The sequence below is a fragment of the Saccoglossus kowalevskii genome, chromosome 1, assembly GCF_978046115.1.
Source record: "Saccoglossus kowalevskii chromosome 1, keSacKowa6.1, whole genome shotgun sequence".
NCBI classification, from domain to species: Eukaryota; Metazoa; Hemichordata; class Enteropneusta; family Harrimaniidae; genus Saccoglossus; species Saccoglossus kowalevskii.
The window spans coordinates 21791980-21816516 of NC_140641.1; the positions used below are offsets into that span (position 1 = coordinate 21791980).

At 33.3% G+C, this 24537-nt stretch overlaps 1 protein-coding gene across 3 annotated transcripts in view; it reads left to right on the plus strand.

The window, feature by feature from the left end:
• The window catches only part of LOC102803185 (sodium/potassium/calcium exchanger 4-like), a 40248-nt gene extending 16562 nt beyond the window's left edge, over window positions 1-23686 (plus strand). Inside the window, exons 4-12 of one of the 3 annotated variants that reach the window (XM_006815698.3) lie at window positions 7932-8173; window positions 9684-9880; window positions 12344-12503; window positions 12983-13072; window positions 16009-16119; window positions 17513-17742; window positions 18578-18731; window positions 19528-19698; window positions 20067-23686. In XM_006815698.3, coding sequence (XP_006815761.1) covers window positions 7932-8173; window positions 9684-9880; window positions 12344-12503; window positions 12983-13072; window positions 16009-16119; window positions 17513-17742; window positions 18578-18731; window positions 19528-19698; window positions 20067-20282 — 1571 coding nt within the window. In that variant the 3' untranslated portion in view covers window positions 20283-23686. The remainder of the gene's footprint in view (window positions 1-7931; window positions 8174-9683; window positions 9881-12343; window positions 12504-12982; window positions 13073-16008; window positions 16120-17512; window positions 17743-18577; window positions 18732-19527; window positions 19699-20066) is intronic. The other 2 variants (XM_085499806.1, XM_085499807.1) reach the window with 2 other exon arrangements.
• Window positions 23687-24537: the final 851 nt, after the last annotated feature.

Sequence of the window (24537 nt, forward strand, 5' to 3'; positions counted from 1 at the left end):
GCATTGATTTGGTTTTGAAGCGTGTACGCTTGACGTCACGTCCGGCGTCTCGTCCAGCTTAATATACTTCGAGATGTGTGTGGTCGGAACTGTAAGTATACTCCCTTAATTACTGTACGTACGCAAATGTGCAATTAAAGTAATTGGCTTGGCACCCTAAATCGCGCATATTCATTGTCTGAGGAAACATGATTCAGAATTGTGTCATTATATGCCCAGGATTACATACAATCGTCATTGAGATCGGAAGAACATCGATCATAGATAGCTACGTCAAGTGACAAAAGTCGGATGAAGAACATTACGGCGTTCGAATACCATGTAAACAAACAATGTATTTTACGCGCGTTGTAACATGGGACCCACATTGACCTCAACGCTTTAATATACATCACATCACATAATAAAATAAAACTAACTGAATAACTATTTTTAGAGATTTATTTGATTTTAGTTTTCAGGTCACTGACCACAAGGTTTATTTTCATTTAGAGTAATGTAAAATCCAGTGGGAGGAGCCTGGGTCAGGCATTTTAAAAGGACAAAAAAAAAAGTAATTAAACCATATTGACCAAAGTTTGGCTATCCATTTAATATGGCCGCTTGTGGGTGCTTTTCTGTCAAGTCAGGCAGGCAGAAAATTCTATGATTAAAACTTACACTTCCTACAATAGCAGCCTTGGGCTCTGTCTAACTCTGTTCTCAACAAGCACAGTCTGGTCCATCAAATGTCCATTTCAAATGGCAGAAGTGTTTGCATTGATTGGCTCATCTGGTCGTTGTTTACGACTGACTGACTGACTGCTGCTGTTCTTTTGGTATCTATGATCTATGTTGGTAAATCAAACATTTTCAAAGTGCAGAAAGCCATGTCACAAACTTAAAGGGCGATGGTCGTCGTGCTGAGCATGTGCAACGTTTGTGTTGATAAACATTGATTTTCTCACAGTCAAATGCGGTCTTCTAAATAGAAATCACCGCCAGTGACTCCCTTGATACCATCCAATCATCTAAAAAAATACCTAATTAAAGCCTGGTAATTTCTCAGTTTGTACTTGTTTGATCTGTGCAACAGTCAAAGTCACCATCTTTGTTTATATGAGACTCATTTATATCCCGCATTCATGGCGCGACGACTACAGCCCTTTACGTTTTATGTCTGTCTCTGTGTTGCAGCTGTATTCCCTTCCTCGTTTCAAAGACAGTTCGATAATGCAAGCAATTACTTAGATCAAGTTTTTCATTTTTTTCATTTAAACTATTGGCACTGGTACTTCATTATTGTTACAAACATTGTAAAACTTTCAAATCAAAACAATTTTTTTTTTCATCACTATTATCAAAGGCGAACATATCTTTTGTTAGTGTGAACAAGGCTATTAATATTCATGATGATATAACTATGAGTATCTTCAGGTTTGTTAGTGTTAACAGGGCTATTAAAGCAGCTTACCAAGGGAAATCTTTGTAATCACTTGTTTTCTGGCGGCAGTCGTCGTGCTGCGTCCAGTTCGATATGGGACTCATAGTGACGTATACAACGCATGTAAAATACATTGTTTATTTACATGAAATTCGAACGCGGCGACCATCGTGCTTTAAGTCATCATTCAGTATCACTATGTGTATAGCCATGAAAATGTATATATACTGTAAAATACTTTATTTTTGCTGGAATTAATTTTCACTGAATAGACTTTTTGGGTGTTTTGTATGGAATTTATTTTCACTGATTTTTGACGAGTTGAATGTAAAATATAGGAAAAAAGGTATATTCGCTGGATTTTATTTTCACTGAATTATTCCTTCAGCGAAAATAGCGAAAATTCTGAAAGCTTAGATATAACATGGAGCATACAATAAGGAATCTTGTTGCTGAGGGTTGCCTTAGTGTTTATATTCATTGTATATCCAACTGTTTTCATATAACTCTAATCTAGGTACAAGATAAGTAACTAATAGGAATCTATTGAAGCGGGAAGGTCGTCACCTGCACACGCGCGGGAATTGAGTCCCAAGCAACGATAACAACACACAGTAAAAATGCAAAGGTTCATGGGTAGACGCTTGTTTGTAAACAATTACACACTATGGCCATCTGGCGCATGCTCAGGTGACGACTTCCCCGCTTTAATTATTGAGACTCTTATGGAGGATATAAGAGATAGTCGACGATTCCAAGACTCCCTATATATTCGAGCATGCCTAACTGATCATGATTAGTTGTGATAGAACGCTACTGAAAAGTAAAAATTATGTAAATTTTCGTTATTTTTTCATATGCAACATTTCATGTTACAAGGATGAAGAAAATGAAATATAAATATTGGCAGCATCTGATTCGCTTTTTGTCTATTTTAAGGCATGTTGCCATTGTTTCCTATGGCAAGGGTAATTTTTCATGATATCTACAAATTTTCGTTGGCAATTTCAAGTGAAGAAGTTTTATAATATATAGCGTTCTACTTGTTGATGTTTAGATGTACTACAAAATTGACATTATTTTAGTGTCGAAATGTGTTTGCTTTGTAGTCTATGGAAACCATTAGTAAATTTTTATTTTATACATATTATTTGATGTTTTTTTTTTCAAAAAACACAGTGACAGTGTATAAAAAAATCATGTATTGTTCACTAACATTAAAACGCTTTATTATAGACAGATTTTGACACAAAATATTGTCACTGCTGTACGGCTTAAATATGCACACATGTCTAAAAAGCATATGTTGTAGCATTTTACCTTAAAGAGATTTCCTGAGGTCGTTACCTTAATTATAAGAGACAAACTGATATATAAATGTAGTTATTATGTGTCGTATGTACTGTCTGTGTAGCACTGGATAAAAGCTATTACTATCTAACAGGCATTTAATGACCCCCCACCATATGGTACGCGATTAGGGGCTATAGTTTTGTCATTTCTATCATCAGCTCTGAGTGGCATCTAAATGTTCGTACATTTTCGCATCATATATTTATCTGTATTTGGTTAAATAGGAATGAATTATTGAATTATGAAATTGACGATTAATACGTTTCGATATTTCATTTCATTCTGAAATTGACATTTGACACATTTTGATATTTCAATTCTTGACCAATGAGTTACAAAAAGTGTTCGTAAAAAAAATGTTAATTTTAAATTTATGAAAAACTATAATTGACTATAATTAATTGAGATAATTTGTTGTATCCATTCATCTATCCAGCACTGATTTGTGTACGTGTTTGATCGGCTTTTCATGCTTTGATTAAATGAAAGTGATGTCTCCACATAATTAACACTAAAATATGCATTTATTCATAAGATAATGTAACAATCAATGGTAGATATATACATTTAAAACCTGTTTTTTTTAAACCGTGTAAACATTTACAATGTCATAAGTTGCCTCGTATATAAATTACAGAAATATCATGAAATGATTTTGGGAACAACCATTCTCTCTCATTCTTCCTTCACAAGTACGTGTAACTCAAAAGATACTGTGGAGACTTGCTTTCAGGTGAAGTATTGCCGATTATTTGGACAACTGCTTGAAGGCGACAGATTGCCGATTACAGAGATTTGCCTGAAGGCGATATACTGCTGATTATTTTTAGAATTACTTAAAGGCGACAGACACTCGATTTTTAATGATTTGCTCGGAGGTGGCGTACAGCCATTTTTTGGAGGAATTAATTGAAGGCGACAAACTGCTGATTAATTTGATTTGCATGGAGTCAATGTACTGCCATTTGTTTTAGAGAATTGTCTGGAATGTGAGTTGTCAGTTGACGGTAAATTTGTTTATGGCATAGCACTACTTGTTTTGTTGTTGCATTTATTTGGAATTTAGAAGTAGTTTACATTCAATAAGACATATCCTTGTTGTGTTTAAAATAAACTGAGGTAAACTGAGTAATACTACTTATAGTTTTTGAATATTTGAGTTCTACACTAATAATGATGATTACCTTGTAGTGAAAATAAGTTTGCAGCTTGAAACAATAGATGGAAAACCACAATATTTCTATTATGTTTATATTTTAAGATAATTTCTGGCTTAAATTTTAAATCTATAAACTGCTAAGAAATTGTACAGAAAAAGACAAATTCTAAATTTTAAAAGCAGGTAGTAAACAATAGTTTGATTGCATCAAAGTATGTTTTGTTTTTTCCTTTGGAAATGCACTTGAAATATTGCATCTCATCCTTAGCAACAGCTGTTGCCCATGCTGACTCATTGGAAGATGTGAAGGGCCTTTCATTATCAATTTTAACAGAATTACTAAGTGGATAAGTACGATGAGATCACAGAGGGGATTAAAGTAAATAGGATGATTTCACTTATTAATCCCCGTGGTCCGAATATACCATTGAGATCTAACGACTTGATTGATGAATGATAGGAAACAAACCATAAATACATGGCACAAGAGCTATTATATTGATGTCAACTTTATCAATGTGACATGTATACAACCCAATGGTAATACAAGCCTACTGAGTAATTTCTCTAATTCCACTGTAAGAACGAACAAATGTGGAGATTAAAAATGGCATCTGATATTTTGATATTTTTTTTTTATAATGTAGAAAAATATTACAATTTTGATGGAAAATGTGAATATTTGTTTTTTTACAAAATCGTTAGATTTGGTTTTCACTCATTGTCCCAGTGAATGATTATCTGAGTCAGTGAAGCGAAGTTGAATACGTAAATAGATTTCAAAGATAACATGATCAATGATCTCTGAAAGGAAACAACAAAAACAACATTTCGATTTTGAATATTTCACTTTCACTATGTTCAGGTAAAGATCGAGAACGATTTCTGTAAAATTGATTCCATTCCATGAATCAATAATACATTTCATTTGTACTATATACATATATCAGATATAGATATGTATACGCCGACTGCATAGTAAAATCACTGCTGTGGCAACCCGGCATTTCCAATGCAATTAAATATTCACAACAAGCAGTCCGTATCACACTACGTTCTTATTAAAAAGATCATATTTATCTGTGTCGCATACAACTTGTTTTACCACTTCCGTGTGAAGTGACAATCTGGCTGTTTATATACCGAGTACATGCAAGTTGCCATGGAATAGTTTTGTTTGTCTCACCTCTTTAGCTATTGAAGTTGAGTGCTTTTGAAAGCTTCTTCTTTTCTTTGTTTTGCGGCTTAGTATGAAATAATCTAGAATAAGGTCATGCCTTCCAACATAAGGAGATAACCAGTCAAATTTAAAATTGTTGTCTCTAAAAAAACTCAACTTTATGTTTTGTGTGAAAAGGGGGTACCATATTGCCACAACCTGCTCTTTCAGTACTGCGGTACTGTATGCTCTTATGCGGATTACAGAGGTGTTTTTTTTTTTTTTTTTTGGTTCAAAATGAGTAATATTTAATGATTCGGTATACAGAAAATGTGAGTTTTTGGTTTATAAGCGCGTCCTTCAACAATGTATATCTAATAGAATGAATACACCATATATCTTAAGTTACGTCAAGTTAGAAATGATTTCTTTTTTGTGGCGAATCTTATTTAAATATCAACATTCATTTGTGAATAACATATATTTAAAAATAGAATGTCAGCAGCAGGTTATTTTTTTGTTTGTTAAGAATGACTGTAATTACATAGTCGTGAGAGTTTTGGTGGCCTGTGATTTTACAATTCACCGACACAGAGTTATTTTGTTTGAATCAACCATTGTTATACGTTGAAATATCTTCAAAAAAAAAAAAAAAAACACTCTTTGACAATAGAAAGGTTGATTGTATACGAACTGAGCCCAAACTGTTCATAATATACTGTGAATTTCAATTACTCTTTCCTCCAGGCTGTCGACATTGATCGATCACTTTATATGATCCCATTTTTAGTCGCCAAAATAAACTTCATATCACGCGATACATTAAATTGGTATTCGATGCAATATACACAATACACATATACGGTACCAGTAAAAGCTTCTTCGTAATTGGCTATAGTGTGTTACAAAATATCTGTATTAATAATGGAGTCGTCACTTTCCTGTTTATACGACGCTGCATAAATCAAGTCCATCGTCGGTACACAACAAAATGTAGAATATTATTTATTTTCTTTCAAACCGTGTTTCAAAGATAATTACTTTTTCTGAAAATTAAAGCATTACATTCAACATGAACAAGACGTTTTCACATGTTTATTCTTACTGATTATATATGCATCTGAAATCACCACTGAGAGGGATAAACACTCTGATTTTAATTTGCTCTTATTTAATATGATTTCATTTTATTGTCTGAGCATTTTTATGAAAAAAACGCACAAAAAAATATAAATAGGAGTAAAATCCAGGCGTCGTTAAATTTCACACAGGCATTAAATTCAAGAGGATTATATCTACAGCATGTCAAGCACAGCATGGCAATCTGTTCAGACTCTGTACGCAGAAGGTTTGACTAATAATCCATTTAAAACCACAAGCCAATATTGTTCTCAAAAATGTCCTTACAGAGCCTAAGCCGGAGGTTGGTTCGCGTTAAGAAGCAGAAAAACATAAAAGAAGAATCTCTTCTAATTTGATAGGCAGTTGCTAATAAAATGTGATTACACTGTATTATCAAACTGGTTTTCCTTTTTTTTTGAAATTTCTTGCTCATCTCCAGATTAATACATTGTCGGAACAGCAGCAGCAGCAGCTTTTTTATTTTTTAAATTGAACAAATATTAACTGCCCATGGTATATATTCTAAATTAAAAAAAATATCAAAATAGTTATATAGCTGTTTTTATGATTTATGTTGATTGAGACATTGATATGAAAAAAAAATATCATCCATCTCCAATCAATCTTTTTTTTTTAAAACTATGAACTCTTCGAAGCAATGTCAAATGTGCAAATTATTTGGCATTGTAATCAGCAGTTTTCACCCCCCCCCAAACACCAACATCTTAGAAATCAAGTAAATTGCCTTCTAGCTATGATATTGACCTTTAACATTAACTTGAATTCAATCTTGCATTGCTGTTTAATTTTCTTGATGATAATTGTACTGAAAAAATAATGAAAATTGAAATGAAATAAATAAAATTAAAAATCATGAACTAATATGAATTATTATTTTCATAGTACTAACAGGTTTTGAACATGTGTCAACATTGAATATGTTTATTCAGAATAATACCACATTGGTTCACTTGTCACTAGCAGCCATACCACGTTAGTGATGCCAGCTTGCGTATGCTTAATCCAGAGATAACATTTGAACACTGAACACAGGCACTGCGACGTCACAGCAATCTCGCTATTCACTTATTTGACATTTTCATATTTTCCATAGAAATAATTTCATTTTAAGTGCATTGGTAACTATTTTCACTTTGTTAAAGCTATTGAGTGTAACGCTGTTTACCGGTTTTATGATGGGGGAGAGGATACCAGCTTGATTGCGGTAATGGAATAAAAGTACTCTGTCTCCACGGAATAATAGAGCTGGCTCAATTCGAGCTGCTACTGTCGGTTCAACGCATCAGTGGCCATGTTGTGAAATGAGACATCTGAATCGAGGCTATAAATAGATTTGTATAAAAAACAAAACAAAAGGCTAGGCCAAGTTTTTCCTTGGTCCCCTGTGATTACATTATGCCTTCTTTATATCACCATCATAGTGTGTTTCTTACATATAAGCTCTTGTTGACACTTTCATGCAATTCTCTTCATATCTTTGTAACTAGGGGTAACACATAGGGTTATGATGAATGTCAACGAAAAAATTGGCCTAGTGGAAATGATGGTTTTGTTCAAGCTCGGGTGCTTTAGGAAAAGTTCATTTGCACTGTAGTGTGGGTGGGCAACATTTTGGAGGTTTTCAGATTGATTTCCTGTTTGTTCAGTATTTTTTATGTTAATTTCTAATATGTTCATTTCTCGCTCTCCAACAGCTCTAGCAATTATCTGTGATGACTTCTTCGTGCCATCGTTGGAGGTTATCTCGGAAAAATTGGAACTTTCAGAGGATGTTGCCGGGGCAACGTTCATGGCAGCTGGATCTTCAGCTCCCGAATTGTTTACATCAGTCGCCGGTGTCGTCCAAGAGACGGATCTCGGTATCGGTACCATTGTAGGGTCAGCTGTTTTTAACATTTTGATCATAATTGCTTTGTCTGCTGCCCTCGCAGGTCAGGTAAGTCAAATTCTGCTTTAGTTAATGAACCCCTTCCCATAAAAAAACAAACATTAATTTTATCTCTATTTCAAGCACATCTCTGATAGATGCACACATTAATAATAAATTGTGTTTATTATACGTTGAATCTTTATAATACATCAGATTTTGAATGGAATTTACATGAGCGCTACTAGGTAAGAGTCAACATGGTAACCTAATTTCTGGAATAACAATAAAAATTAATTATTGTCTCACAGTATTATACCAATTCTCGGTTCTCAAAATAATAAAGACCCATACAAAGAAAGAATTTGTAAATGCATGCTAAAATTCATCAATGTTTTGTGGTTGCCATGACAATTTTGTCAATAAATAGATATAGCTATCTGTCAGAGTTTTGTCGCCGTGTACAGAGTAGATCTTGAGTCCGTCGTAAATTAAGATTTCTCTTTCTCTTGATTAAATAAATCTTACAGTATCTACTATGTTGACTAACTCTCTGTTATGAAAGACCCGCATTTTGCTTTCACAAAAGGATGAGATGACGAACGGTTTTTAGTTGTTGTGAATGCGTGTTTGCGTGCATGTGGTAATTACTTGCATAAATAGACAGTTCCAGTAGTCTTGACTCCGTAGTGAAGATTAATTCTATTTTCTTTTTTTTATGGTAAATGTGCAAAATAATAAAACTGCGACAAATGAATTCGATGAAATCCGTTTTATACGGTGGCTCAGTTTACTAATTAATTAATTAATTTAATAATGAAATATATTTTCACAGGAATTTTATTTCACCATTTTGGCATTTTTAGACATTTGAACATTAATAAATATGTTCCTAGACGCAAACGTTTTTTTCTGATAACAAATGATTTCTATATGCGCATAATATTTTAATCTCTAAACTTTAAATCAAGGAAAATACAGAACAAGCTTTTTTTTTAACTCACTTCACAGTACATGCACTTCCAATCGTATGGCTTGTTTTCAACATCGACAATGAAGAATGATATATCCACCTAATTGGGATATGTGAGAATCAAAAAATAATTACAAACTGCCTGTCTATACTGTTTACAAATGGGAACAAATTGTTTTCATAGATCAGACTGTACTTATGCCAACATGTGTGTATGTAAATTATAAGCTCTTCTGATTTCAACGTGAATAGAATTTTAAATTTGGTAGAAGTGGTGGGGAAAAAAAGCTGTTAAAAGGAGTTTGATCCAAATTGAACTACTGCGCACGTTTTTGAGCGTATGTGTAAAGCTTTTATGAGAATAAAAATCGCAGTGAATGTAATGGAAAAGTATGATTACATTTGAAACTTACTAAATAAAATGTGAATTATTTGAAAATTTGTTGCAATATTATGCGTCATATCAATTAGAATGTGTAACTTGTTTAACCAAACAAAATTCTGAGATATTTATGATATCATTTTGCTTATTTAATTATTATTTTTTTTTATTCTTTTTCTGTATCGTTATATAATCTTTAATTTATTGTTCTGTTTCTCCCCCAGATATTGCATTTAGACTGGCGTCCATTGATGCGGGATAGTTTATTCTACGGTATTTCAATTTGCTGTTTTATTACATTTTCCTGGGATGCACACTTTGAACTATGGGAGTCCATAGTGTTGCTGGTGCTCTACGTCTTATATATTGTAATCATGAAGTTCAACCACCATTTTATGAATCTCATGGATAAGTGTGCTTGGTGAGTGTATTAAACCAAATACAATAAACATTAATCCCTTGATTGAGGTAGTTCAAATTTGGAATGAAGACCCCAAAACACGGGGGATTAACTGATACCCTGGATGAGGAGGGTACATGCAACAGATGTAATTATGGACGAACTTTTGTTATTCTGTAAAATACTTTATTTTCGCTTGGATTTAATTTTCACTATTTTCGCTGATTCAGTGAAAATAAAATCCAGCGAATATACTTTTTAGCTCCGTTGTCGACTTTGTCGAGCGGAGCTTATCATATGAGTGATTGTCCGTCGTCGTCCCTGTCAATGTTTTACTTTTTCGACTTCTTCTTGAAAACTACAAGCCTGAATGCTTTGATACTTGGTGTATATGTACCTTGGGTAGACCTCTCTTAGGTTTGTTCATTTCATGTTGATATCTTCAATTCTCTAATTTTGGTGAATATTTTTGTCATTTTTGGTAAAAAGTGATATTTTTGACTTCTTGTTAAAAACCGCAAGTCCAATTGCTTTGATACTACATATATAGGTACTACATGTGAACCTCTCTCAGATTTGTTCATTTCGTGATGATATCTTCAATTCTCTAATTTTGGTGAATATTTTTGTAATTTTTGGTAAAAAGTGATATTTTCGACTTCTTGTTAAAAACCACAAGTCCGATTGCTTTGATATTACATATATAGGTACTACATGTGGACCTCTCTCAGATTTGTTCATTTTGTGATGATGTCTTCAATTCTCTAATTTTGGTGAATATTTTTGTAATTTTTGGTAAAAAGTGATATTTTCGACTTCTTGTTAAAAACCGCAAGTGCAATTGCTTTGATATTACATATATAGGTACTACATGTGGACCTCTCTCAGATTTGTTCATTTTGTAATGATATCTTTAATTCTCTAATTTTGGTGAATATTTTGGTTATTTTTGGTAGAAAGTGATATTTTCGACTTCTTGTTAAAAACTGTAAGTCCGATTGCTTTGATACTATACATATTGTTCATTTTCTAATGATGTCTTCAGTTCTTTAATTGAAATGTGCATTGCTAACAGCGGAGCTATCTCAGCCGATAGGCTGCTTGTTTTCCTATATTTTACATTCAACTTTTCAAAAATCAGTGAAAATAAATGTCATACAAAATACCCAAATAGTCTTTTCAGTGAAAAGTAATTCCAACTAAAATAACAGTACAGTAGTTCATAGGGTTATAATGTAAACAAAACGTTAACGATGGAAATGTTTTCACCTCTTTGAATAAGATAGTACGGCAATACTTCTGTGCAGAGTGGAATACTGTTATGTAACTGCATCGCCAAACTTAAACTCAGTGAAATAGTGAGTACCAGTACTGTAAAATCCTTTATTTTCGCTCAGAATTTATTTTCGCTTTTTTCGCTGAAGGGATGAAATAAGTGAAAATAAAATCCAGCTAATATACCTTTTTTTTTCTATATTTTACATTTGACTCATCAAATACTAGTGAAAATAAACTCCCTACAAAACAGCCTAAAAGTCTTTTAATTTATTTATTTAATTTATTGATTATTATTTATTTTAATAAGGTGTTTTCAGTAAGTAACCAAATACATGTACCGGTACCGGTAATGTTCATTGGTGTAACAATTCTTCATAACAATTTGATCTGTTAAAAACTTTTTGTTTCAACTTTTTTTATGAAGTCGTTTTTTTTATTTAAGAAATTGGCAAATTGTTTTCAAAAAATTGAGATAAGCCAACTTGTTTTTGATAATCAGTGAGACAACCAAAAACAGAACATTTTTGCTCACATCTACTGTAGACTACTTTATTTTCACTATTTTCGCTGATTCTGTAAAAATAAAATCCAGCGAATATACTTTCTTTCCTATATTTCACATTCAACTTGTCAAATATCAGTGAAAATAAATTCCATACAAAACGCCCAAAAAGCCTTTTTAGTGAAAATTAATTCCAGCTGAAATAAAGTATTTCACAGTATATGGGTAACTATGGAATTATTAATTAGTGAGTGATATTACAAATTACCATAAAAATATGTTGTCCACCCACACTACAGTGTGATGGTTGTGATCGAAATGGGTTGCTACTATATGTGCATTCATCATGTCAGAGTTAACACTGGAATGAGTTTTGCAGAAAACAAATAAGCTTCGTCAAGATTTAGGGTTTGTAGGTGCCAAGACAATTTTGGTGTGGTTCTAAACAGATCACAAAATGTTTTGGTACGCTAATTCTTTTTCAATCATGAACTTGTAGTCAATCCTGTCACTGCCTATGTGTAAATCAATTTCTTTCAAACCAGGACTGCGAAGAATGTAATATTACAGTGGTAGCATTCTGTTGCTAAACACACACCATAAAAACAAAAGAATTTGTTGTCCTTTGTTTTTATGCTACAATTTCTCTGAATTATTCTCCTTTTAATTTCTGAATATTAAATGCTGACATATTTTTTTTACAGTGAGTGCTGTAGTCGGCAAGTTGTGCCCATAGATGCCGAGACTGGAGTGGAAGGAGAAACTGATACCACTAATCTTCCTGATGAAGAGACTCCAGTGAAAAGATTTGACAATGAAAACAACATTGCAAATGATAAAGATTCGCTGCCACCTCTGAAGAAGGTAGGGAAGTCAAAAGAAAAGCATTGTTTGAAGTGTGGAAGTTACCCTTTTCACCACCAGTTCTCGTTTTTTTCATCACAAATTCACAAATAGTCTTGTTTATGGTCTGCACGCTCCTTCAGAAGATGGGGACAAAAATAGTGAAATTTTTTGAGTAAAAACTGAGAGCATCTGATTGAATATCAAAGTGATAAAATATTATGTCATATAAAGCATGTATGTGACCTTAGTTGACCTTTAGGAAGTGTTTACTCAACAGTTCAGCACTGTATGTTGTACTATTTTTTCTGCTTGCTTTCAATAATGGATGTTGTTAAGTTAATATCTGTTTCATCCAAAACTTAATTTGCAAAAAATACAACAAAAAATTGATAAAAATATTGACTTAAAAAGAAATTTGCTGAGAGATGGTTACTGGCAACAATGTCCTTAGCAGGTGAAGAATTAACGCTTTATTTCTCCATGTTGAAATTACATAGGATCGTAGGATGTCAACAATGTCGACGGGCAGTACGAGCGAAAAACATATCTTTCATCATGTTAAACATGGCGAACTCTCAGGAAAGATTGTAAGTCAGTTTATTAAAGTATCTCGTTAAATAAACGCTGTCATCGCAACTGTGCATATGTGTGCTCCTGCTAACAAAAACAAAACAAAAAAAGTTTTAAAAGATCTTCACAATTATGATCAAGGTTTTTTTTTATTTCGTGAGAAAGCGCCAAAATTACGGCTGTTTATCATTTCACGTCTACAAACTATTTGAATTGAACTGCGTAATGACGAAGTGGAAAACAGAAGAAGAATAATAAAAAAAGCAGGATGCACATTTATGTGGTTTTGATGACAGTGTCTCTCTATGTTTATATGAGGTGAAGCCTGTCTGTATATGGTGATGCTAATGTCGTGTATTTCAATAATGGATTATGTTAAATCAGTTTGTATGTGGGGCTGGGGTGTATATATAGCCGACTCCTGCGTTAAGAATTTAATTACAAACCTGATATAATTTATCATATTTTACATGATTGATACGTTTTTGCGCATTTTGACTATTATATTTTATGTTTTATTCATTGTTTTGTAGGAAAAGCTATACCATTATTGTAGACAGTACATGTCAGACATCGGTAATAGGCTATAAATTAAATAAATTAATTTTTTTTTTTTCTCGTCAAGCATGAAATATTGATGCAGTCAGGGTACGTTTATAGCGAACCATTCATGCAAAAAACTGGGGACTGCATACCGATTATAGACTTGGGATTTCTACTTGATAATCCTGCAAACAACCGGTTGAACAAATTTGCGCATGAATAACGGTCGTACTGTGCATGCATACTGATTCTATAAGGCACTGGTTTACCTACATAATCCATATGATTTACGCTCGGCCACTTCTCGTGCCTGATTGAAGTTTAATTTTCTCAGAATTCCACATCAGTCTAGGACGTTGAGTGTATATACAGACAGGTGTTGACCTGGAATACCCTGTGTTACCTCCAAAACGAGCCTCCTTTGTGTGAATCAAAAACTTGATAAAAAACAATAATGGCTCATGTTGCATTGTGATTTGTTGAATTCACTGTGCGTTCTTGTAGGTTTTTTTTTATCACGGCCAGTAGGTAACTTACAAAAATAACTAAAACACAAGTTTTCAGCAAATCCTAAACAACAAATTTCGTTTAGAATTACATAATACTGAGGGAAAAGTTATCATGTAAACTTTTAAAGAAAAATATTCTTGTTTTTTTTTTCCTGAGACTTACATTATTGAAAACATTCCATTGTCACAACAAACAAGAATATTTTTTTTTTTACCATAATTGGTTCATTTTCTATGTACATTTGTTTGCTTGCATACATGCATGGGATTAGCATTATCAAATCTGTATCCTGCCTAATTGGTTGTCTTGGTAACCAACCTGTCATAATAAATTGGGATTAAAGCAGTGATTTAGTAAAGACAACAAATTGGCAGGTTTTTCAGATTTGAAATCTTGTTTTGTATTGATTCGTTCTATTCTGTGGGTTTGGTTTATATGTTGAGTGTCTTTTTAATTAGTTTGTAAGAATGAATTAAATACAGTGTTGTTCTACAGATTTGAGGCAACACCTCTACCAATTCAATTCTACAAGTAATTGTCTGATTTTCTTCACTACTTCTCATTATGTACAATTTTATTAACAACAAAATTCAGGTCATGTAATTATCTGCACTGGATGCATTTGTTTTGTTTGTTTGTTCTACATTATTACTCTATACGACGATGTATCGATAAAAGTAGAACTAAACAATCAAATCTAAATTTCCATGAAAAAACAAAAATTGCACACCTGGTGTGCCCGACCATCTCACAAAAAAAAATATAAATGTAACGTTAAAAACACAATACAGTTTTAAAAATAAAAATAATCAAAATTGTAATCACTGTAATACCTCACTGTATAAATGTATAAATATGGTTGATGATGCACTTTATAAAAAAATTGTAATGTATTCAAATATGGGAAGCATGTCTCGTCAACAAAATGTTTTTTATTAAATGTGGGCATGTTTATTTATCACTGACAAAGATTTCCTGCCGAATTCACCTCGCAACATCCACAAATTATTGTTGTTAACTTTTATAACCCGAGCACAGAACTATCACTGTCAATGTTTCGTAATTCACGGTGGCTTATATGTCATTTGGTGTTCTATGTGGTGGATATATTTTTATTATCTAATTGTCTAATTTCTTAATACACGTTTCCACTTGGCTTTATATCTATAACATTCTATAAATAGTTTACTAACCGCTGTACTTCTAATTTTTCTTATTTCCCCTATTCCCTGCCATAAATCATTCCCTTACCTCCTGGCTTTGCTATTTTGTTAATTTTTTTTATAATTATTTTTATTTATCAACATTTGTATATGGTAATCTAATAAAAAAAATCCCTATTAATAAATAATAAACCATGTCTGATCCAAATCAAATCAAATCAAATCAAAATCTGATGACTGGAACATTTATTTAGACCTCTTCTCTTTCTGATATGAGGAGGGGCAGTGCAATTGACTTGAGGAAGGGCAGTGCAATTGATGTTAGGAGGGGCAGTGCAATAGACGTCAAAAAGGGTAGTGTAATTGATGTCAAGAGGGGTAGTGCAATTGACGTTAGACGGAGTAGTAATACGGTAGATGTAGATATTTTAAATAAATCTAAACCCAATACCAATGGTACTGCAAATAAAAATAATGAACACAGCTCAGGTAGCACAGGTAAAGGAACTCCATCCAAAACGCTAAATCCAAAAAATAAATTACCAAATAACGGGTCAGTAGTGCCTCCTATTTCAGTAAGAAATCAAGAGACAATAATTAGAGGTCCAGATGACAAATCACATTTAATAAGTAATAATAAAGGCACAAACAACATCACGGTTGAGGGAATAGACAATATAGGTCACACCCTTTCACCTGATTCCTCTGACCCATCCTATGACCCCTCTGACCCTAAGGCCAACAAGAGACCATCAATTGCCATCCAACCATCTGCCTTGGAACTGAATAATCTGGTGAAGGAGGCTGAATCCGCTACTGCACGAAATAACATTCCAGAAGAAGTTGAGGTGAGTAAGAAGCAAATGATTACCTCGTTTGAGGTCAGTGTTAAGTAATAATGACTCCCTTGCACAGTAGTTAGTGTTAACTTGTATTTTTAAAGGTTAAATGCTCTTTTAAGCTTTCAAGTAATTTATCATTCTCTCTGGCTCTCTTTGTCTTTGTCTTTGTTCCTTGTAATTTATTTGACAGTTGATTCGAGTTCAGCGTGTGTCTCAGTTTAATTGGTAATCAATTATTTTAAGCAAGTTTGTTTAAATAACAATGAATAATATAGACGTTTGAATCGTTTAACAATTTGTAATGATTCTATTAAATACGAATAACTGCATGCTTCATTATTTTAAGCCAAGTACGTCTGATTTTTCAAGATTGCTGTGTTCCTGTATCCGGGTAGTTGCTGGAAAATACATTCAGAATTCATTCTTTGTTTGTTTGTTACACGAATACTCATCGCTCACTGACAGAAGTTGTATATACAAGTAGAGAATGTGGCTTTGTGAATTAATATCAGAATATGGCGTTTAAAGTTTGCAGGAACAATTAGGCAGCATTTTTGGGGGTTTATTTAAATATGTTCACACTATGCGGTAGACATTTACTCCTCTGATAGTTTTCTTGGTACTCGCCAGCGTTTCTGGAACTGCATGGCAATTGTTTGGTAATGTAGGCGTGCGCGTCATATTTTGATTTATCATTTACCATGCTGGAAAATAGTATAAAAACGAATGCGTTTATGGATGAGACTGGGACGGTAATGGGAGTGCGAAGCATGTGTATGATGTAGACTGGTAGGCGATGGAATGTAACGTGATGGATTTATACAGCGAACAGAGCAGGGAGTAATTTTCAATCTCATTTTGTCACTTTGTATTTGGTAAATACCAGAAATTATAATAAAATTGTATTCTATGGTTTTATTTTTGTTAGTCTGTATATGCGCGTGTCAATTTTTGTCTGCACGGCATTCAGTGTGCGTTTTTCTAACCAAGCATATTTCATGGATATGCTTAGGTGATTTAGTATTTCCAAATTGTTCTGACTATATGTATTTATGAAAGCCCATTCTTGCTGTCATCTTAAAAGAAAACTTAACATATAGTGCCGAGTGTTGAACCAGTCCTCTCTATTTTGTGCTTTGGTATAGCGCCCTCATCACACATTATCAGAGTACTTTTGTTTTTATTTAAATATTAATTCTTATGTTTTGTTAATGTTTACTGAAATATATATATATCTAAAAGTAAAATAAATAAATAAAATTGATCTTTTATCGATATATATTTAAAATATATTTAAAATAATGAATGAAATTCTAAGATTAAATATAAATACCTCTGTTAGCATGTTTGTAAATACTGGTACTCATTGTTACTTCATTTCCTTGCTGCCCTCCTTTAGAAGGACTCTCAGGAAGCAACTGTACAAGCCGAAGAAGAGGAAGTGCAGCTTGTAGTTTGTCCATGCTTGCCTGCCCTCAATATGAATTATCCCGACAAGGAATTAGCACGTCAAAGCGGTTGCTGTGGATGGTTCAAATACTTCTTTAAGTGGATCCTCTTTATCGTCAGTTTCCCGTTCGTGTGTCTGTTTACCTGGACTATCCCCAACTGTGGCAAACCACATCTCAAGTAAGTGTCTTTGTCTTCGCTTAGGGCCTCCCATGTATATTGGTCAACTAATGCTGGGATGGGGGTGGTATGGTGTATGGAATGGTTGTTTTAGTTTTTTTGGGACGTTTCTAGTGGCCAAAATGTTTATGATTTAATGTTCCACGCCAAGAATGTTAATGTGCCTCATCTGACTGGGCCAATCTGTGGGACTTGATTACATTAACACTTCCTGTAAAAGTAAGGCTCAATTTATTGCAAGATATTAGTACAAATTCCAGTGCTTTTTAAAATTACCGTATTTTGAGTATTAATATTACACAAAATAGCCAGTGTGAAACATAACTCTTTTGTGAAGGGCAGAAGGTAACATAAATTGACTAGCAACAGTAAAAGCCTACTCAATAAAATTGCACTCAAGGGCAATATAAGAATATTGACTTAAAAAAATCTGGTGGTCACCAGCCAAATCTTCTAGAAAATAATGGGTAATGGCCATTTTGGAAGTATTAGAATGCTTTTTACCATTGATTTCTATTACAGAGATATTATTATATCTCAAATTGTAAGTTTCTCAAAATATGTCCCTGTAACGCACAATAGAATACTATTTCACGGTGAGACAATAGTTCCATGATTTTGTATAATCAACAAACAAACAAACATGTGATTTATGAGCAACTTTTTAAAGCATTATGAGTTTGCTTTTACATCAAGTTTAATAACACAGGATAATTATAAGGTTCTTACATACAGTGTCCAACTGCACACCTGTGTTCTGATATACAATGCAAATGCAAGAGAAAATGATGACTATGTCTTGTAAAACTGTTAATATATCTTTTTTTTTTTTCAGGAAATGGTTTTTACTTTCATTTACTATTTCCGTGGTTTGGATTATGGTTCTCAGCTTCGTTATGGTGACTATTGTACAGAAAACTGGATGTTTACTCAATATTAATGCCTATGCGATGGGTCTTGTCATTGTAGCCATGGGAACTAGCATACCGGTGAGTTATAATTAATTTATATAATTATTATAATAAGCATGTGTGTATCTATGTTTATAATCGAAATATGAAAAATGATTGATACACTTGCGAAACAGAATCAATTTTTTTTTCTCAAACATAACAGTGCAATGTTGTTATGTATTAAATAATATTTATTGGTTTTACAAATTCTAAAAAAAAATAAAACTTTGATTTATTGTTTTCAATGCAGACAATGTGTGTCAGCACGGAAGAGTTAAGCATGACACAGTTGTCCAGTGTGTTTTTTTAAATAAATATTTTATCACAGTTGAAGTACATGCTAAAGTTGTCGCACTGTAATGTGTTTGACGAGGATTCTGTGAGACATTGCATGTACATACATTATTTCAAATACGTTATTAACACAAAACCTGAACATGTACTGCATGATAATACTGTGTAGTACTTACCTTATTTGGACCAAGTACTACCATATTAGGACATGAACTTACCTTATTTGGACCAAGTACTACTATATTAGGACATGCACTTACCTTATTTGGACCAAGTACTACCATATTAGGACATGAACTTACCTTATTTGAACCAAGTACTACCATATTAGGACATGAACTTACCTTATTTGGACCAAGTACTACCATATTAGGACATGAACTTACCTTATTTGGACCAAGTACTACTATATTAGGACATGCACTCACCTTAATTGAACCATGTACTACTATATTAGGACATGCACTTACCTTAATTGAACCATGTACTACCATATTAGGTCTACTTCAACATATATATCTTTTTTTTTCTCCCACAGGATGCACTTAGTTCTATTCTAGTTGCTCGTGACGGTTACGGTGATATGGCAGTGTCCAATGCAATTGGCTCAAACGTGTTTGATATCAACCTGGGACTCGGGCTTCCATTCGTCATTCGTATAGCCATCGATAAAGGAAAGTCTATTTACCTTTTCAAGAATGATGAAGGGGTAAGTAAACTAATCAACCTCCATGAGAAATGTATATATATAACAACATATGAAGCAATCAAACCATTTCAGAATGACGCTTTGTCTTCTCGAGACAGAGCTTGTAGATTTTGAGAATTTAACCTTATAATGAAAATTTATGTTTACTTCCCTCCTCCTCTGAGGTATACAAATGTTTACCTCCCTCTTCCTCTGAGGAATACACCCGCCATAAATAAAAAAAAACACACCGACGTACAAAAAACATATCATGAAATTGGAAAAAAAGAAGTAGCATTTTAAAATATGATTATTTACCAAGTTTGTGCATGTGACAAAAAAAAAATATTTTTCCATTCATGTACCTGTTTCTTTTGTTTTTCTTGCAGTTAACCACTGCTTACGAAAATGGAGATATGCTGATGACTCCGCACTCGAAATTTGGTTTTATACTTCTGCTGATATTAGTGATCACCCAGATTACATTTATTGCTGTCCGATTTCGATTGAACAAATACATTGGAATAGTGTTTGTGTCAATGTACGTCCTGTTCCTCGTCTACGCATTCATCCAAGAATTTCTCTGTGACGGTTACAAGTGCTAGTGTTGAAACATTTTCGAAACTTGATATTTACAGACGTGCAAGTAATAAACTAATGATATACGCAAAACTCTTTTTTTCATTTGATATTTTGATTTATTTTCTCTCTCACCTTGCGCTTTGAAGACAGGGTAATCATATGTTGATATATTTTGTTTGTCACTATGAAGACATGGAACATTAGGCATGTTATGTGCTAAAGTTACCATGAATGTTTCTGATTGGTCCCTTCAAAAACAGTGGAATTCTCTGCCTTGGATGTGGTCGTCAAGACAGAGGAAGAGGAATTTTGCCAGTCACACAGTGTCGTGTTTTTTTTTTCTACGCGTAGATATGGAATCTATTTACTTTACAACGATCACAGGGGATTAATGTATAGCTTTAAAGTTCTCTCTGCATTTACCATTTTAGCTGCTTGATTTTAGCCTCTTCATGTATGCAACTCGCGGCAAGGTGCCTGGTGCACTGCTGCGAGACTACTGTACTTTGTAGAATATGAAATACTGTGCGGTTTCCATGACAATACATCTCCTTGGTTACACAAGGGAAAACAAAAACTAATAATGGAAATCGATCAAGAGTTCTACTTTGGAAGTGCCACAGTTTTATTTTATTGAGATACAAGAAGGTTTGTAAATTTCAAAGCCTTTGTATTTATTGAGCGTGACACTATATTTATAAATATGCAAATTTTATGTCTACTGATTGGAACTAGTGCCAACTATATGCGTGCATCGAACAAACATTGCAAAGTAGGAGTGGATTAACAGAAGAGCCTTGAAGAAAACAAGTGGTGAGAAATCACTGTATTCTAACGAAGTCCTTAATTTAAGATTTACAAGTTCTTACCTCTACTAACTAAGAAACAACTTATTTTCTCAGTTTGGAGAAATTCTAGCGTCTGTTATTTCTTTATATTACTGACTGTTGTGTCAATTTTGAGCAACTTATTATATATACACATTTTTGACATTTAATTATTCGATAACTCATTCCAGACATTTTTTTCGACTGATCAATTTTTGAAAAAAAAAAAAAAATGCTGTAATAATCATGCTGAAAAAATGTTCTCGCAAATATCTACCTTGCGGAAAAATTACTATATAAAGTGTGCATGCAATGTTTTCCAGACCGAGGTGTTTACAGTTCATAGAGTGAGGAATCATAGGAAAGCTTCTTCTATGGCATAGCCAAGAAGATTTTCATTTTTATTACCACTGTTAATTTATTCTTTTCATCCATACTATGCCAGAAGGCTATGAATTCTTTACTCTTTTCTCAAATTGTAGTTTTGATCAAAGTTCTTGAAAGGATTAATACTTCAATATATGCTGTACAGGTACAGGTACAGGCACAGGAGTTGGTTATATTTTGATGGAATTTATTTTCATAAGAAAAAGCATACCAGGAATTTTGTTTATCTAACTGTATGTAATGTATCTTTACTGATTCGTTAAATGGAAAATGCTTTTTTTTTTTTTTTTGCTGAATTAATTTGACCAAATATTTCTATGGAGAAAAAAAATTATGAGGAAGTATAAAGAAATATTTTACAGTACTTCTTGAAAATGACTAAATTGGCGACAAATATTGGTGGTCAATTACAAATGCTAAAAGTAACTATTACTTTTAAGCCTCAATCATAAATGATGTCCAAGTTCACTTTCGAAGTTTTTGTGCATTTTCGTCCATTTGACACCTGGTGTATACATTACCCCGCGGAGGCGACTACACCCTTTACATCTTCGTGTGGTTCAAGCGTGTGTGATCTAGAGCCGAAAAAACTATTCTTTTCATCTCCATGGTAACCAGTAACCAGCGTCTCTTTCATACTTCATGTGCCAGCAATAGATATGTTACTTTTTCAAGAATTTTTTCTTTTCTTCAGATGAAGACTATGCATATCCAGTTTAGTAGCTTAATTCGGTGGTTGACCACTATGTTTAGATTCATTGTTGTGTTCACACGAAATGAAACATCTGGAGATGATTCAATTCTATGTAGTTTATTTTTAAAAAGTACACTCTGTAGTAATATTTAGGAGTGATTGCGTCATGCCAGTGTAATGCAATTCAGAGAATAACTGTCTCTAATTTTATAACTTTTTTTTTCTCAAATCATACAGGGAAGAGATGTTATGTTTTTCGGGAAATAACATTTTCGCTGATGACCTTGAGGCTGTTGTGGAACACCTTGTTCTTATATATTTACATTTTTGATATTCTTAAATGTCTTGATAATTTTTAGTTTATTATATTTTAATCATAATCCCAGCTTATCGATGAAGGGCTTTGTTCATTTCAAAGACTGGGTACAGTTTCTATGTAGAGAAAATATTGGTACGTCCTTGGAGGATGAAACAATATTTGTTTTACCGCCATAGTATTGTCATTCATGTACGTAAATTCTATTTATTTTCTTTGGTATTCTCCTGGTGTAGTGGGTGTACATAAGCATTAGGACGATAAATTAGATTTTCAAATTTGTGAATTTGTCTAAGCCTTGTAATTTTTAATTTAGATCAAAAAAATTAATTTGTTTCTGATCTTGTAATGTATGCTGATATGCCCTTTTTTCTCATTTTTTTGTAGCGAAATTTTTACAATATTTTGGGAGATAAAAACTGGCTCACATGCACAAACTGGCACATGCGCTGACCAAAAAACCTATTTGTGGCTTCTAGTTTGTGTTCTTTTATGAGTAACCTCTTTGACCTAACTCAGTTTAACGTCAGATAGATTCTGATGAAAAAGTAATAATAATAATAATGAACTTGGTCTTGGTGAAAAATTTTATCAGCAAAATCCATTAGATTTCATGAAAACTATTATATTCTAACTATTTTAGTCTGGTTACTGAAGGATGGGAAACCCCAGAAAAAATGCTTAATATTTGCCATTGTGCGTTCATTATGTTCTAAAGGTCAGTAACCTTACAATCAATAATGTTCTCCCACTTAAAGTTCGCCTTCCATTATTTCAAATCTTTGCTTACAAAACAAATATAAAACGTTCTGTTATTAGGGCGCCCTCATGTCTGCGTTTTGGGGTACTTTTGTTTTTTCCCTACAAGTTGCAATGTAATTATTTATTGTTTATTTAATAGATTTGTTTAATTTGTAGATATTGTGTGTAAATAACGTATTTCTAAATTATTGACAGTTGTTTTGTTTTTACTACAAGGAAGAAAATATAATAATAATAATAATAATAATAATAAATTGGCCACTTTTTAGCATTAACTTGACCCCTTACAGTAAGCACACTGCGTGTAAACTGTGCTTACAACACCTTTCGGTTCAAGGTGCATTATGCGTTTTTTTTAAATCTACTTCAAGTTTCTGATGTGTAAAATCATTTCCGTATTTGTAAATATATCAATAAATTAAATTCTAGATTTTTCTACAATGTTTGGTATTATTTATTTTGGACAGTTGGTTATTTATACCGAGTCGTTGATTATGGTGGTGTGTGGTAACAATCAGTCCAACATCCCTTGTGTATTTTCAATTCAAATGAAAGCACGCCTTCTATTTTGAAAATGACGACGGTGGTTACAGGTCGCAGCAAAAATGCATTCGACGAGTTGAACCACGTTTTTTTTTGAAAATCTCTCTTTTTTTTTCTTCTTTGAATGAATGGCCAGATTGAATTTGTAGGGGAGTGTGTGTTCACTAATAACATATCAAATTGTACGAAAGTCGCTGGTGGTTGTGATATCAGCGAATCTCTGCATCGTCCGGTGCCGATTCCAACAACCCAGGCGGGGTCAGCCAGGGAAAACGCGTATTTTATCATGTTAAACAAATGGCCAATGGTTTGATTGGATGCGTCTGTTGGAAACGTTGCAGGCTGTGTGTGGCAAAGTGACAACTATTTATGTAGACCATGTTTTAACAAAGTAATGAAACTGTCAACTCAGTCGTGAGATGAACACATTAGCACCGAAGTATGGAGATATATGTCACGTGACAAAACTAAATTGTGCAGTGGTTCAAGTTGTTTTTTTGGTTGGTTAAGTCATTTAACATAAATGCAAAGATGAAGAAAGTTTGTTAAAATTCAACAACATTTGCAGCATCGGATGGAATGAATATTCTATCCTATAACTATGTATAGTGAAGTCACTGATCCCACACAAGTCCACAAGTACTCGTACTTGCCAATAAATTGCGCCATCTAGTGACGAAACACTTCCGTGACGTCAAATTTACGTAGATGCAGGTGTAAGCGAAGTCGTTTTAATAGACTACTATCTG